General features: G+C 37.5%; 1 protein-coding gene across 1 annotated transcript in view; it reads left to right on the top strand.

Moving 5' to 3' along the window:
• The first annotated feature begins 717 nt into the window (after positions 1-717).
• EFCAB6 (EF-hand calcium binding domain 6) overlaps positions 718-17,528 on the top strand; it is an 81,878-nt gene continuing 65,067 nt past the window's right edge. Inside the window, 4 exon segments of the mRNA XM_080575793.1 lie at positions 718-2,207; positions 7,938-8,184; positions 9,357-9,467; positions 9,749-9,866. Of these exon segments, the coding sequence (XP_080431919.1) occupies positions 9,454-9,467; positions 9,749-9,866 (132 nt within the window). The 5' untranslated portion in view covers positions 718-2,207; positions 7,938-8,184; positions 9,357-9,453.

Below are 17,528 nucleotides of genomic sequence, written 5' to 3' on the forward strand. Positions count from 1 at the left end.
AGTCTCTGTCTCCCTTCCTGGAGCGACTGCTGCTGCCACCGGTGAAATATTAGGATTTTAGGGAGCATAACTTGGCTCCTTCTCCAGAAAAGGAGTCTTATTGTTTACATACAAATTTAAAGCCTGAATTTTCATCAGACCCATATTTTGGCCAAAACACTGCTGTTTCCTTAATTGGTTCTTTTGTCCAGACTAATACACAATATTTAACCATTTTCTTCTTTTATCATCTCTAATTTTAGGATTATTTTTCCAATTTCTTATCATTCTTCAGGAAGAACTGTCGGTAGGAACTCCCCCAGGGATATCTCCCTGTCCCCTGGAACCCATATTTTCCCATTTCTCCTAGCCCTTGTCAGTGTGCTGCTACAGAAATTTACCTCCTGCAGGGTACCACACACTAACATTCCAATTCTGGAAAATGGGGGTGTACTGCCAAACACTTCACTGTGCAAGGGGTACCGCACACCTGTGAGTTTACCAGATTCCCTGGTGTACTGCCAAGCACTTCACCGTGCAAGGGGTACCACACACCAAATTTCCCAAAACTCTTCCTTTCTCTTTCATCTCACGCTTTGTCCATCTCCAGCTGTGCCCCTCACAGAGCTACGGAACCGCGGATCAGGAGTCCACACTCGCTCCGTACAAAAGTACGTCTCAATCACATGTCACACAGAGTCTCACCCGACCCCCAAGGCAATACTTAATATTTCTTACCTTGGTCTGTGCACAGAGTTACCGGATCAATTCTTAAACCCGGAGTGTCTACCTTCTTCCCTTCCCCAGTACTTCATGAATCCTGTCTCCTTAATCAGTCTTGGGTCCTCTGTCAGCTCTCCGCAGAGCCGCCACCGTCGATGCACAGGACCGCTGAAATCAGCAGGGCATGCCTTCCTGCTGTTGCGGCAGTGGGGCTCCCCGGTAGGTGACTGGATCCCGGACGAGCCCCCAAATTGTGAGAAACACTCTGTAGCCAATAACATAGGCTCAGGCGAGGATCTCAGTGAAGTAGGAATTTATTCGCAATTGCAATGGCGGGCATCCCATAAGCAGGAGCGCGCCTACTAGTCACATAGTACAGTTCATATACTTTCTTTCTCGACAACCGGGACCCTCCCCTGTTTCCCCATTGACTGGGTAATCCAGGTTCACAACTTATCCCATGCTTCACAGACAATACATGGCCTTCAATTGACGGCCTGTTAAATTTCAAATTTCTTTTGACTTTTACTGTTTGAAGTGGTAATGTTTCTTCACTTATCTGACTTGACACCTTGATTTCTGCCTAATTGCTCTAAGGAGTCTGGTTGTCTGCATTTTACAAGGTCGCCTGCTAAGCTTTCTTATCACTGCAATCATATCTCAATACCACATTCCTTACCTTTAAAAAAATGTAACTCTGTGCATAAACAACATTTTTATTCCCGCAATTGGTTCTGAATTCTCTAGCAAACAGTCATTCTGAAAGGTGAAAACTGCTCATTCTTTCCAAGCAATTGGATACAATCTGAGGATGGCAAGTGTAAACTGTATTAACAATTTCACTGCTGATCAAGGGAAATATCTTGAAAATAACTATTTGCAATCAAAGGTTAATTTCAAAGCTGTGGAAATTAATACCATGTGGAAATGAGTTCTAATTGCTAAATGCCATTCCCATTTAATTCAAGTGAAGCTGCTGCAAAATTTCCAGCCTTCTGTAACATCCAGGCAACTTGCTACAGAGTTTAGGTATGATTTAATGTAAGTGTGGGAATAAAAATGTTGTTTTTGCACATAGTTACATTGTTTAGAGGGTAGGAATGTGGTATTGAGATATGCTTGCAGTGATAAGAAAGCTTAACAGATGACCTTGTAAAATGCAGACAACCAGACTCCTTAGAGCAGTTAGGCGGAAATCACTGTGTAAGAAACATTACCACCTCAAAGAGTATAAAAGTCAAAAGAAATTTGATTTATAACAGGCCGGCAACTGAAAGCCATGTATTGTCTGTGAAGCACCGGAGAGATTGTGAACCTGGATTACCCAGTCAATGGGGAAACAGGGGAGGGTCCCCGTCGTAGAGAAAAAAATATATAAACTGTGTTATGGAACTAGTAGGTGTGCTCCTACTTGTGGGACTCCTGCCATTGCAATCGTGAATAAAATTGCTACCTCACTGAGATCCTCGCTTGAGCCTATGTTATTGGCTAGAGTGTTTTTCACAGTAAGTTATGATGGAATTTGTTTAAGAGTATCAAAATATTCTTATATTATTAGAAGAGGAATGTCTATATGCAGATATATTAAAATTCATGTTCATGTAGCTGGCCAACCAAATGGCACTGTATGTAGGATTTGAATGATATTATGCAGACAGTTCATATGCTTTAGATATAATCTTGGGCAGAGGAAAGAGGGCAGAAAAGAGTTTAGTGAGAAGGTAGAAAAAGGTGTCCCTCTTGTGTTCTCAAGGCTGAGAAAGCATGGTTACAGGTCTGCATAACTGAGTTTGTAGTAAACCATACAGTCTTGATGCACAGCCTCAGCTTCTCTTTTCTCAGAAAGCCAGGATTATCATGACATAAAGGCACAAGAATGAGTGTTGGAAAACTTTGTTTCTTTTCAACTTCCCATAAAGCAGGTAGAACACAGTAAAGCAGTTACATTCCTCCATCATCCTCCCCAACCTTCTTCAGTTAAAATTATATTTATGATCACAAGAGGTCATTGGCCATGTTTATTCCAGCTTCAATCTCAGTTCTAAGCTTGCCTCCACGTTAAAAAAAAAAAAAAATCTGCAGTAGCACCTATCCACTATGAGTTTATTTAATGCAAGTAAGAAAATAATTGTCAGACAATGATAACTAGTCATTACTCAGAGGAAGTCATTACTTTGATCTGACAGAGTGATCTAGCAATTTACATTATGAAATACCTTAGTCATCAAGCTTTGATGAGCTCTCATTTTGGTTTAGCCTAAGGAATATGGAGTTCTAATATATGTTTTTAATGTTGTGTATCTAATAAGCTAAACAGGAACATGCAGAATAAAACAGAACTTCTGTTTTTCAAACTTGAACAGTAGGTAAAAATGATGGCAACTAATCTGTGCATTTGTTGTAGTAGCTTTTCATTACATATTTCTTTAAAAACATTGACTCATATCACTTAAAATCTTAACACACAACTTTAGTTTTATTATAGCATATCAGAAAATACTTCTAGAAACTAACGCACTCTTTGTCAATATGTTTCCAGAATGATCTACTACTAAAAATATAATTTCAGTAAACGGAGGACAGTTTTCTTATGCCTATGGTAATAAGCATCCTCACTGACTTGGAAAGGCTCTTTTCTTTTCCATTTCCTCCAAATACTTCCAACTCCCTGTAACTTCTCAGCTGCTACAGTCTTTGAAGTTGAATGAGCAGGGAAAGAGGATGTAGGCATTACCTAAGTAACAGTCTAGAAGTTTTGGTATATTTGCTGTGGCGTTTGGTCAATTTCCCAAGTACTGGGGGGGGGGGGGGCGGGCAGCCTACTCCACCAGGGGCCTCTCCACAGGCTGCTGCAGGAGGGCTTCAGCTCCAGTGCCTGAAGCTCCTCCTCCCCCTCCTTCTGCGCTGACCTTGGTGTCTGCGGGGAGGTTTCTCGCTCCTCTCTATCCCAGCTGCTGTTGAGCAGCAGGTTTTGTTTGTTTTTTTGTTTGTTTGTTTGTTTGCGCTTTCTTGGATATGCTCTCACAGAGGCACAGACTGTGCTGCTCATGGCTTGGCTCTGGGCAGCGGTGGGCCGCTTTGGGGCCGGCTGAAATTGTCCCTTATCTGCCACAGGGAGGCTTATGGATTCTTCTCACGGCGGCTGCCACTGTAGTCCCCCCAGAATCTTGCCATGTGAACCCAGTACACTGGGGCAGCTAGGTCACTACTGGCCTGTAAAGTATCAGGGATAAAATTAACTAATGAAACCCTAAAAGTGATGGGGGTAGAAGGGGCTGGGATAACGGTGCCACTTCGGGGGAATACCAAGCTGAGACTAGGGGATAAAATGATTACTGGGCAATTATTGTATGTACCCAAGGCAGGGACTAACTTGTTGGGAAGGGCCTTTGTCAATTGGCAACTTGGAAAAGGCATGACCAGATAATAGTAAGACGGGATACCCCTTCAAAATATGGGTGAATGTGACAGAGGGTTATGTATCACAATCTGTCATGTTTGATGCTTGTGAGGTGTTAGCTTGTGGAGACTTAAATGCCCAATGACAACTGAGCAGAGAGAACAAACAACTGGGAGAGAACCAACAGCCAGGTTGGGAATAGCTGTATGGAAACTATCCGCTATTGCCTACAGAGAAAGGGAGAAACTCAAGATCCTCGCCTGAGCCTATGTTATTGGCCACAGAGTGTTTCTCACAGAACCATATTATTTTCTTAGGGGAAGCTTTTTAGCACTGCTGCTTTATAACTTTATTATTGCTTTTTGTGACTACCATCATTAATTCATCTTCCTTGTGCCTGCTTTGCAGTGTATATAGCACAGTATGTAAAAGCTGATATAACTGCGTATAAAGCCAAGGTTTTTGCAGTAAGGTATAGAGGTTTAATGGAGTAGAAGCTTTAAGTTGGCGCTTGCTTTCTTCTATTTGCTCACAAATTTGTATTTAATTTCCTAAAGGGAGCATTACTGTCTTGCATCCAAGTGACTAGTGTGTGTGAATTTGCTGAAAGAACAGCTTCATGACTATTAGTACCATAATTGCACAGCGATAGTATGACTCTACAAGCCTCTCCTTTTAAAATATGCTAGTGTGGCAAGAAAAAGAAAGGGAGAACTAAAACTAAAGGCAATGAATAAACTAATGCTGAAAGCTTTCACTCTGCCCTGTTCATTGTCAGTCACTGAAAAAGTTAACTGAAGGGACCTTTCTGCGGTGCACAGTAAACAATTTCAAACCTGAAATTTTGAATGTAAACTAAATTGAGGCAAAAGTCTTTTGAACTTTGGTGTTGACATTGTAAATATTTTTTATGAAAATGCTGTGAGGGTTGAGAAATAATTTTAACTACTGAATTCAAGTCAATGTGTTATTTCACTGTAACCAGATATTTTTGCATTATTATTACCCAAACTCAAATAACTTGTAGGTTTTATAGTGTACAGAAGGTAAATGAATAGAAAACGTTTTCCTGCCTTGCTTCCAGAATCTCAGCAAACCTGAGTTTAGGCCACAGGATATTTTCCAAAATTTGATTTCCTGGACATGATTTAAGTTCGGCTTATGAAGACTAGTTTCCTAAACTCGTTTTTCCTTTATAAAGTCAAAATATCATAGGAATAGATGTTTTTGTGGCTTTTGGTTAAATCTAGACCAGGATATCCCATGATTAATCTTTTATACTCAGAAGGTAAAAACTGTGAGAAGGATACTGCCAGAATATACTTTGTACTCTTTGGCAATGTTGCCAAGGGCACATGGCCAGTCAAGGAGAAAGGAAGAACAGCTTCACTCTTACACAGTATTTTTACTTCAAAATATTGCTTGAGCTTACAGCAACAGGACAAGGCACCCAGATCATACAGTGTGAGGAGTTCAGTAACTAGATCATTTGTCTCTGTTTAATGATACCTTAATTTATAGTTTATACATTTAAATTGTTTGAAGAATTGAATCATCCATGTAAATAAACAGTTGAATTATTTTTTTCTTTGTGTGCAGTAGATAGCTGAAAAGACCTCAGTGCATATACATGATTTACAGCAGCAGGTGCTGTAGGAGAATATCATCTGCAGTAACCATATTGCTTTGTGCATTCAGCAGATAAATCGGATTTGCTTCTAGTCATTCACAGTGTGATATAACAATGATCAATTATTACTTTGTCAAAAAATTGCTATTGTAGTTTTTTCAATTAATGTCACTTGCCAGTTTATATCTTGAAGTAATCTTGCTATTAAGAGCAGTTGCATAATGGAAAGATTTCTGCATGTACTCTTCCACTGGAGCTTTCTCTAGCATTTGAAAAATATGGTGACATTTTAATGATGCTGTAAACAGAAATGTTCAAGTCTATGTATGCCGTATCTCTCAGGTGATATTTCTCAGATAATGCAATTCAAAAGATCCACCAGGTGAATGGAACAACAGCAGAAGTTCTTTGTAGTAATCTAATTCAAATAATAAAGTAATTTCATTGTAGCTGATAATAAATATAATAGTAATTGATGGGCAAGGGACATGATTTCAAGGTTTTTAAGATTATATTTAAATAACATGACATGACGTGTGGTAGTGAGCAGTTTATAAGAAATAATACTTGATAGCATTTTACGGATGTTGGAGGTATTTACATCTCATGGGCTTTTGATGTAAAATTCAGGGCCCATTGAAGTTGATGTAGTTTTACCTTAGACTTCAGCTAGGATTTCATCCTTGACTGGTTTAGGACCAGATTACCTACACACTTATTTCTCTGTATATGTCCCCGCTGCAGCGTGATCAAATACATCAGAGGCAAACTGTTGAGGTGTACTTCACTCAAAGGACATCACTCATCCAAGTCCCAAATTCCCTGAATTCCATCATTTCTAGTGTTGAAAATTCTTTCAGTCAGAAACAAAAAATTGTGAACTTGAGATTATACACAGAGTGATATAGAAGGAATGAATTTCACAGTATTTTAGTATCACCACATGAGCTTTGCTGTGCATTACCTCCCTTTACAGTTTGAGGAGTATGAATGAAGGGTATTCTTGTTGACTCTAGGGAGCAAATCATACATAACCAGTGTGAAGTATGTCCAAATGACAGGCCTAGCCTTCTAAGCATTTTTTTTCTTGAGTCTACCCAGATTCCTTATTGGTGAACTTCATTTGTGATATAAGATAAATCATGGTCATCAGCTGGTCAGGATTTTGGTGAACATTACATCAGTTAAAAACATGAGGACGGTTTTCAGCAGCAGAGAGTTTAAAACTTTTTGTGTTACCCTCATGTTTCATTTCTCTGATTTAAGATTTGCCAGATGTTAAGGCATTGATGGTTGAAAATTTTTCAATGGGTAATATTTTGTAAAGGATCACTATGAGATGATTTATCACATTACTTTACTGGATAACCATGTTGTTACAGCTCTAATTTGTCAGTTCTTTTGGAAGTATACTCCTTTTCATTTGGACATAACCCTAAGTATACTTCCGAAAAGCAATGCAGTGTTCTGTTTAATTGCTTTAATAAGTTAGCTGGCATACTATAGTAGTAGATAAAATGCTGGCTTACCACTCTCAAAATGTGTGCAGTTTTTCTGGCCCTACAGTGGAATGATCTTTCTGTGCCTCACTTATTACACCTGTGGCAGCTAAATTATGTACATATTGCCTTTCTAACACAGCTTGAAATCTGAGGGCCAGTATTATGTCTATAAAGAGGGATTGTTTTGAAATCATTAAAATATGCCAAAGTCCTTCCTCAGTTTTATTCCCACTGATTTTAATGAGAGCTTTGCCTAAATAGGGCTTGCTTTAATTTGATCCTCAAAACTTACTGCGGGGAATTTCTTCCTTGCTCCTGTGAGGGCCTGATTCATCCCTTTCCATGACAGAACTTGCAAGAGAAAAGGGATGTGTTGGCCAGCCATAGGGAGATGGGCGAAACTGAAAGAGCTCTGTGACCTGTTAACCACCTGCAGAGTGCAGGAAAACCACTGCACCTTTGTAGCTGTGTTGCAGCTTTGGCTGGTTGCTCATTTTGAGTGCAGAATTGCTCTCTACAGCGTGATTCAAGTGATTTAATAGACCACAGACATTTGAGTGGGAAGGGATCTCAGTTGTGGACTCAAAATAACAGTTGTTATCTTGGCCTTAATTTTAAAGATCACCTGTTATTTCATACTGTTTGTTTCATATTCATTTATCCAAGACAATAATCAGATGTAAAATATTTCTTCTTCCCACAGCTTTTTTAATACCTCATCCCTCAGTGGTATTCTTGGCAAAGCCCCTCCCTGCAGGGCATGAGATGGCTCTCCTGGTGAAACTCAAATCACTATCTTTGCATTCATCTGCCTTGATACTTCAGTGCTTGGCCCTTCCCAGCCCTTGTTCTGGGCTCTGGTGCAATTGTGCTGCTTGTGTAGTCTCAGATGCTCATCCCTTGAGACAATGAACCATGGTGTGTGTGTGCTGTTTGTAGGCAGGACCATAGTAAGTAGTCCAGTTTTATCCCCTTCCCTTAAATATGACATGCTGTCCAGTTTCAGACAGACAGAGTGAATGCAGTGATTCTTGTAACTTCTGCATTTTGCTTTGTTGGCTGAGCTTGGGAAACTGCCATGTAGTCCAAAAATTTGAGTGTTTTTTTTTTGTTTTGATTTTGTAAAAGATCCAGGAAGGCTTGCATACCTCTGATTGCGTTTAGTTATTTTTTTGCTTTGTCCTAGGCATCCTGGATTAGCAAATGCTCTAAGCGTCACCTGCCACCATTCTAAGGAGCATTAGGAGTTTTAAAAGCTTTTCTGAGATGACTAGAGTAGCGAATCAGAATATTTCTGATATTATATGAGGGATGTAATTACCTACAAAGCTCCTCCTGAAGTAGGAGTGCATTCAACCATGCTCACTTGGGCCTTTCTGCAGTACCATTGAAACTGAATAGGAAATATGTCAATGATTTGGGGGGGGTCATGGGATCAAGTCCTTATTAATTTTAGAGTAATTGTTCTTCAAATATGATACTAGTTAAGTTCCTGTGATTTTTATCACAGTGTAACACTTCCAATACTTTTGGAGTTTTTGCATATGGATGTGATCAGCACCAAAAGATTAAAGAAAAAACAAACATACTATTCCCCTTAGTTAGGTTCTCTACTGTTATGTGTAAATAATGAGAAGGGATGCATTAAATACTATCTCATTCTAGACATCTGTAATGTGAGCTTCTACATCTGAACTGCTCCTCCTAGACTGCATTTCATAGTCACTGGAGGGAAACAATGGGCAGGAGTCATCTAACCGGTTTTAGATGTCTACTTTAGGATGAGATGAATCCTGTCCTGAAAGTGCCTGTTTCTTCCCAATGACTATGAAGGGAACTTGGAGTAACTCACTCAGGTGCAGACATGTACATTTGGTTAGATGAATTCTCACTTGGGGTCTAGTTCTTCCACAGCTAGACATTTGGAATTGAGAAAATAATTTGGCTCAGTTTACATTTTTAGTAACAAAGAAAAGCTATGGAAGTTTAATTATGAATGTTGTACACACTGATATCTTAATGATGATGTAATGTTTCTAATTTAAAATTCCTCTTGGAATGCAGAGTGTTTTTATACAAAAACCTTTTAAAACTGTTTTCTTTTGTTCTTTTTTTAATCAAGTTTGGACTGAAAGCCACAGGTAAAATTGCTTGGCAACAATTTTTAGAAAAAAAATGAGGATCCTGGGGGCGCCTTTGAAAATAAGCAGACAATTCCTATGAGAAAAAATAAGTAAGTAAGAAGTTCCTTTTTTATGTGAGTTCTGAGTAACTCATGTTAAAAATGTTTATTGAAAATGAAGAAACTGTATCCAACCAGTGATCACCCTTGATTAAATTCAATTAAATAATCTTTTGGCAATGCTTTCTCTAAGTGCACACTCTTATTTTGAATCCTGTCGTACCCTGAGTCTTAATGAGGTGATTTATTCTTCCTACTCTAGAAAGAACATATTGAGCAGAAGAGGATGAGACATGAAAGCATTGCAAAGACTGTCTTTTTTCGTGTTGCAGAGTCAATCCAACTAGAGGAGATGAAGCTTTATCCAGTGACACTGTGCTTCAGAAGCTGTGCAGATATACCCAGGATGCTTATCCGTCTTTAAAGCAGGCATTCCTTATGCTTGATGAAGTAAGAACAATTATTGTTAGGTGTTGCCTTGCTTAACTACTCTTACAGCTAACCATTTGTGTCATATACCAGCTTCAAAGTAATTTAGTGGCTGCCAGTTTTATTTTGCATTACTTGCAGAGACTGTTCCCAGTTTCTTTAACATAGATATGTGCAACCTGGGACTAAATAATCTGTAATAACATTTCTGATAAAGAAAAATTATTGAACTAGAATTTCACTGGAAGTCTTGTTGGCTAGTTCTTTAATCATCCCTGTGGCTCCCTTTCAACCCATGCTATTTTTTCTGGGTATTTCATGAAATGTTATGACAGAAATGAGAATTGGTGCTTTCATAGCAGTTGTATTCTGTTCCAGAAAAATAAACAATGTAACTTTCCAGATACTGCACAGTGTTCCCCTGTTTCTACATCCAAGGATTTCTTGAGTCCCTTAGGCCTAACATCATACTGGCAATTTATTTATGCTTTGATTATATGTTATATATATATGTTATATGTTACCTGCAAATCTTTCAGAGTTACTGCTCCTTATAATTAAGATTCCTCTTCTATTCTAGGATATTTTCTCAATTTCTCAATGTAGGACTTTGTTAGAAAGCTTATTCTTTGATCTTCTGAGTCACGCTGTATCAGTGGTTTGTTTTCTTTGTCAGTTTATCGTTCCATTTGTCTTTGTTATCTATGGTTGTTTTTATTTGTACAGGTTATTTGTACAAATGTGTATGGAGCAAGAGAGAGCACAGGTGCTGTGTTTACTGTTTATACGCACTCACACACACAGAGACATATGTATGTACATATGTACGCATAAGAAGGATGTATATTACAGGGCTACAAATCAGCCCCTACAAGACCGCATTGGAAAGAGAGACACTAGAGGATGGTTATTATCTATAATTCCATGTGAAGGTGTCTGTTCTCTGATTTATCTATTGCATTTGTTTGATATCTGCCATTTGATTCTGTACTGTTCTCATTTCTAAATCAAAATGCATGTCACTGTGTGTAAGCAAGGTATACGTCTCCCAAGGCAGCAGACTGCCCCAGGAAAGCAGGTCCAAGAGGGACACAGTGCCTGCTTTGCCTCTGTCAAATCCTGGACAACCTTGTTGGCAGCTACCACCAAGGAATGAATATATATAATGAATATATAAAGGTGTTAATTTGCAACTGTTGCCATCTCACCTTGACTGGGTACAATTAGTTATCTAGTGTTATGTTCTGATTATGCAGGGTTCATCTCCAAGCCTGGTTCTGCATTCCGTCCCTCCCTGGTCTTCCTCGTGCTTGGGGCTGTCTCTGGGCCCAAGCAGATTGCGCCTCTTGTTGCCTACTGCAGTCTCTTCTCAAGTGTGGTAGTTTCTTTAAATGTTGATTTTGTTATTGGTAAAATGAAATGTGATAACACTGGATTAGATACTTAGTACAGAAAGAAGGCTATGAAAAATATTCAGTCTCAAGAAAAATCTTTTTGAATGTCATGGTTTTCTCTTCATAACAGGGTCTGCATATTAACACAACGAATACTATTATTCTGCTCAGCTGCTGTATGCGATACTCTAACAGAGCATTTGTCTCACCATTGTACTCATTATTTAATGTCTAAACATGTGTGAATCTGTTGCATTTCTAAATATTTATGGAGCTGTATGAGTGGGTTTTCAGCTATTATGAAAAACTCATGAAAACCAAGTAATTTCCTCATATCTTAGAGTTAACAAAAGTAAGTTTCCTGCAGTTTTTATTTCAGAAGGTAAATAGATTTGAAGTTGAATTTTTTATCTGTTGCAGGACTTAAAATAAATTCATATTCTTATCTAAAAGGTTTTAATAAGTTCATGCAGCATGCTTCTAATTCATGTCACTGCCTAGCCTTCATGCCTGTTGCCTTTTTTTTGCAACTAATTTTTTCCTGAGCTGTTCTTGATGTGTTGAAGTCTAAAATGCTGTTGTTCCATTACTGTCAATCCATATTCTGAAACTAAATCCTAACCTAATACCAGTGCTTTCTAATGTGCAATCTAGAAATAAAATATTTCCTGTAACTGTAGCTACAAATTTGACTTTAAAATTGTGGTGGTTTTACCTTGCTAGGCAGCTGAACTCCACCACAACCACTCTCTCATTCCCCCTCCTCAGAAGAGGAGGGGAAAAAGAAAAGAAACAACTCGTGGGTTGAGATAAGGATAATTTAGTTAAAGGAAAAAATAATTATTAAGGAAAAATTATTATTAATTAAGCAATTTAACTAAAGGGAAAAAAGTGAAAGGGGAAAAGGGAAAAACAAACAAACAAACAAAAAACCAAGCAAAGGCTGTGTGGAAGTGCAGAGGAAAGAAATTACTCTCTACTTCCCACAAATGAGAGATGCTTGACCACGTCCTTGAAGCAGGGCCTCAATGCACATAGCCATTGTTTGGGAGGACAGACGTTTTCACAAGAGCCCACCCCCCTCCTCTTCTTCCTTTTTCCACCTTTTATTGCTGAGTGTGACATCATATGGTATAGAATATCCCTTTGGTTGGTTTAGGTTAGCTGCCCTGGTGATGTTCCTTTCTCACTTTTTGCCCACCCCTAGCCTGCTGACTCTGGAGGGATTAGAGAATCCTTATGCTGTGCCAGCAATGCTCAGCAGCAGACACAACACTGGTCTGATATCAGTGCTGTTCTAGCTACAAGTGCAGAGCACAACACTCTATGGGCTGCTGCAGGGAAAGTTAACATCCCGGCCAGACCCAGTACAAAAATGTTGAATCAGATTGATGTTTTATAAAAGTGAATGAAGTTCCCTTTGATATTCTGTTGTATGTCTTGGAATATTTTGTAATTCACTCTAAAACTCAGATCTTAGAAAAAAGTAGTTTTGCAAGTGTTTCAACACCAAGGAATTAAGAGTAAACCAAATTGTCTAGCCTCTAGAATATCTTGAAAATGATTTCCATATATTCTAAAACATGGAAAGAAAAAGACATGAAAAATAATTTGAATGGGCAATATTCAGTATACATTAGTTGAGCTTATTTTATTGTTGGTTTGTGTTTTTTTAGTTATTATTACTGTATATTCTTATTTTTATACCCTCCTGCATTGTTTGATAGTTCTTGTTCTTGATCACGTGTTATCCCAGTCACCTACGGCATTGACATTTGTGTCATCTGAAAATGTGACACCACAGTTCTTTCAGGGTCATATTGTTGCATTTCCTTTGTGTGAAGAAATTTAGAATTGTGGGATCAAGTTGTCATTGCTCATATGCACTATTTCATTATTTATATTTTAGTTATGTTTTAAAAAGAGATTGTTTATCTCAGAGCAAGGAATTCAAGTGGTACAGGAAAGTCTCCTAACTCAAATTCTTAGATGCATCAGATTCATAAGAAAAACTAAACTGTTTTCTGTCTTGTGCTGATACCTGGTATCAAGTAAATTTCACTGTTTCCAGAATTGTAGAAGTTTTACAGGTACGCAGTTACCAGTTCTAGTATTGTATCTTAATAACTACGGGACATGTATACCTATTTAGCATTACATGCTGAAAAAGGTTGTGATTGAAATTTAAGTTAAAGATAGGCATAAATACATGCAGACTACAACTTAATTTGAGATGCAGCATTTTTGAGAAGAAGGGATATGTCATGTATATTATTAAAATACACATCATAGCACTGAATATATCTCCATGGTCCTGGTGCACACAGGCAAAGGAAAATCTGTTTTGATGAAGGGATAAAATCAATATGATAGGTAAAGTTAATTGGAATTAGAACTATGCAGTAATTATTACAAGCTCATATGATATAAATAGGAAGTGCTATCATGTCTCTAATATATTTGTGTGCAATTTGCCATCTGATATGTGGATTGTAATGTATGTGTAACACTGACATGGTATTGAGCCTACTGTTGCATAGTTCACTCCATTTTCAAAAATAACTTCATCTGACTTTCTGTAGAGTTTGGATTGCCTTTTCATGTCTAGTTCTGGAATATGAACTTTTGATAAAGAACTGTCTATCTTCAGTTCTGTGGCCTTCACGATGTACAGAACTATGCTAAAATGAGTTTCTGTCAGGTTTGATGGAATGTATGTGGATATGTATGTCCCATACACTGCATTGTGTGATCGTCCCTTAAGTGGACATCTGGATTTTCTTATTACTTCTGGATTTTTTTTTATTACTTTTTTATTACTTTGATTTCTTACATATTGCACTTCTTAAATTGTAGACTCTATTTCTAAATTCAATGAGCAAATAATAGACTGAAAAATTAAAGCTTTCAGTCTGGTTGACACAAGGAAAACGAGAACTGGGCATATCTTCAGAAGGACTATTAGCATTTTTTATTACATGGTTTTATATAGATGATATATCACAATTCTTTTCCAATATAATTATATTTTAAAAACAAACAAACAAAAAAATTCTTTTTAGCCCTGCAAGATATGATCTGTGTATGTATGTATATGACCACAAAAAGAACTAATTCACCTAGCAATTTATAAGAAAAGAAACCGGTTTCATACATTTCAGTAGATAATAATAAAAACTACAGCATTCAGGCTATGATTCAATAAGGCTCTTTACTACATGATTTTAAGTAATTTACTGGGCTGGGGCATTACTGAATGAAATTTTGAACAAAGGTAGAGGTATTTGAGATTGTAGAAAGGAAAGACAGGCAGAAGAAACAACCACTTAATCAGCAATATCTGGAGGCTGCCACACTGAAAGACAGACCTGTAAGAAATGTTTATATTTATACATAAGACCTGTAACAAATGTTTATATTTATACATAACACCATGGTTACTACTTTTTTTTTTTTTTGTTGTTGGAATGAAACAGCACTTCCCCATTGACACTGTTGATGCTGGAACTGAATTAAATAATAATCTTGAGCAATAAGGTTATTTTAAATCAAGTTAAATATGCTAGATAGCCAAATAAGCAAATATAAGCTACTTCATAAATACTGATGCAGTATACTTTAACTTTCCCATATTATCTAAGGTTTAAACAAAACATTTTTATTGTAGCAGATCTTCATGGGTGAAACATATTCATTCTGTACAATTGTTTCTTGTGAAGTACAAGCTATCTTTCTAGCTTCAGTACCAGATTCCCTAACTTATTTACTGGGAGAGGTAGGTATATTAACAAGTTTTGTTTCCATATGATTTAATGCAGTGACAACAGTCTCTAAAGAAAATGCAAATAGCAGATAGTAGTTTCAGAAGACCATTATCTTTTGATTGCAAAACTTTAAAGTATTTCCCAGACCAACTGATGAAGTAAATAATTGCTCATCTTCTATACAATTACTGCCACCCTGGATCTCTGTGGGGGACTAAAGGGAAACAGAATTTTCTTAGGGTGAATTTTATGAACAGAAAGATATTTTTCTAGTGCTTAGCCAGGAGCTGAACCACTGAAGGAATTGTTTACTCCTAATTTTTCTGTTATTGTTCCAAAGCCTTTATTCCGCTCTTTTTTCTTCTTTCCTCCTATTATACTTCCTTAGGTTTCTTTAGAGAAAATAAATAAATTATCTATTAAAAAAAGGTTTGGAACAAATTTGAAATTATAAAATGCAGTAGACCATCACAGAAAAGAGTTGGTACAAATCCATATTTAAAACTTTCCTACATAAATTAAGAATATTACTTGCCATAGGAACTGAGGGAAGCTATGCCTTAAATGTCGCATAATAATGATAATAATAATAATATTAATATCCTGATTCCCTTGCATAAGCACATACATTGCCTGTTACCTTACAGTCCAAATGCATATCCATTGGCATGACAATGTGACAGGGGATCAGGCGCTGGTTAAAGATTCACCCTGAAAGCTGATTCACCCTCGGTAGCCAGGTCAAGAATGCCAACAGACCCAACGTGGCAGCAGAATTGACTTAAAGGTTACATATGAAGATGCGAAGGCAGCGTGAGGAAAGAAAGGCAGAATCCACAGACAGTAGGTGTCAAACGTTTTGGATTAACAAACTACTGTCAACAGTCAGAATTTCTCAAGGCTCCGCATGTACAGATAAGGAACGAAATGCAGCTGATAAGCTGACCTGAATTGTCAAATTGTACAAATCGAGGTTATGAGGCACAGTTTATCAGCACACTAAATAATCTATGCAAAGGTAATGGAAAGGTCATTATAGTTTCAATCCATAGTTCTAGGCTTCCGTCCAGGAAATATTCCAGTTGTATGTTCACCAGGAACTAGAATAAAACTACTAGGTTCAATATACAAATGCTATTGAAAAATCTGTAGAGCTCTTAGTTGTTGTAGGTCGGGATGATCTAGACATGTAGAATAGCATGTTAGAATTAGCACTAGTTTAGTAAACTTTTGCCCTTTTTTATGCGTGTTTTTTATGCTTTCTTTTTTCTTAGAAAAAAAAAGAGGGAAAGATCACAAGAAATGACCTTCATCACATTTTCCGTTACTTTGTTTTTCAAGTGAAAGTTAAAGACTTCCAGAAGCTAATACAGATAATTGATCCACAACAGAGTGGATACCTTGACTATCATGAATTTTTAGACTTGTCTGAAGAGAAAGAATCCATGGTAAATGCTATTTCTTTAATCATAACCTCCCCTATAACAGCTGCAGCAAAATGCTGCATTGTATTTTAGTAAACTGTTACACTCTGCATACAGTTATTGTCTGTGTTAGTATGTTCACATGCTTTCCAGCAATGTAATCCTTCTTAATCAGTGCTTCTGGACTCTTTCTTTTGGTGCATCAAATGGAAGGGAATCTCATGGTTACGTGATGTTTTTGAAAATTATGCAGAATCACTAGCTCACATATGCGTGTACAGCAGATGAGGGACAGTAGTACTTCTTTGCTTTCAGGTGTCAGATGTGTTTTGCTGAGATTTTGCTGTTTCTTATTTTATCTTTTATTCTCTATAATATACATCTGTTCAAATTGTATGCTATACGCTACACAGAGGTTGTATATTTTCCTGGATACAGCTTTGATACCTTCTGAATTTGCAGCCTGCTTGTAATGTTTTCCTTTAGAACCATTCACCATACATAGAGAGTATATGTTCAGAGTGTATATTCAGTATGTATGTACATAGATAAATGCATACTGAATCCCGCGGTCAAAATTTCAATTCACTATGCCAGTATTCACTATTTATCTCCTTTGACAGAGATTAAGCAGTACTTCTTTGTCTAGCAGATTATTCTAAGACATAAGCTGCAGTTTGCAGATCTTCCTAATATTAAGAATCTGTTGATAATTTTCAGTATAAAATCTCTTTAGGTTTGCATTAGTACGTCAACTGATTTAACTCCATGTTTAGCTTTGTTTTGGGTAGTCTGAATAGTGTTTTTGACAGATATCAAAAGAGCAGAGTAGTGTCAAGAGATACTAGATGCACAAAAAGAAGGTCCCTTTGAACAGCACTGAATGGAATGCATTGCTTTGAAAGGCTTTGATTTTAGGAGTTAAACCAGGCTGAGTCCCACCCTGGTGGCTCCAACAATAGCAACGTTTGATGCAGCAGCTCAACTCCATTCCAGCTGGTTTTGAGTAGAATAATGGTCTGGCTGAAATTTTAGGGCAAACTTTAGTAGTTGTAAAATTAGCATGTTGGGGAAAGCACAAATGCTGACATTGCCTACGTA

Source organism: Anser brachyrhynchus (assembly GCF_964034855.1).
Source record: "Anser brachyrhynchus genome assembly, chromosome: 1".
NCBI classification, from domain to species: domain Eukaryota; kingdom Metazoa; phylum Chordata; class Aves; order Anseriformes; family Anatidae; genus Anser; species Anser brachyrhynchus.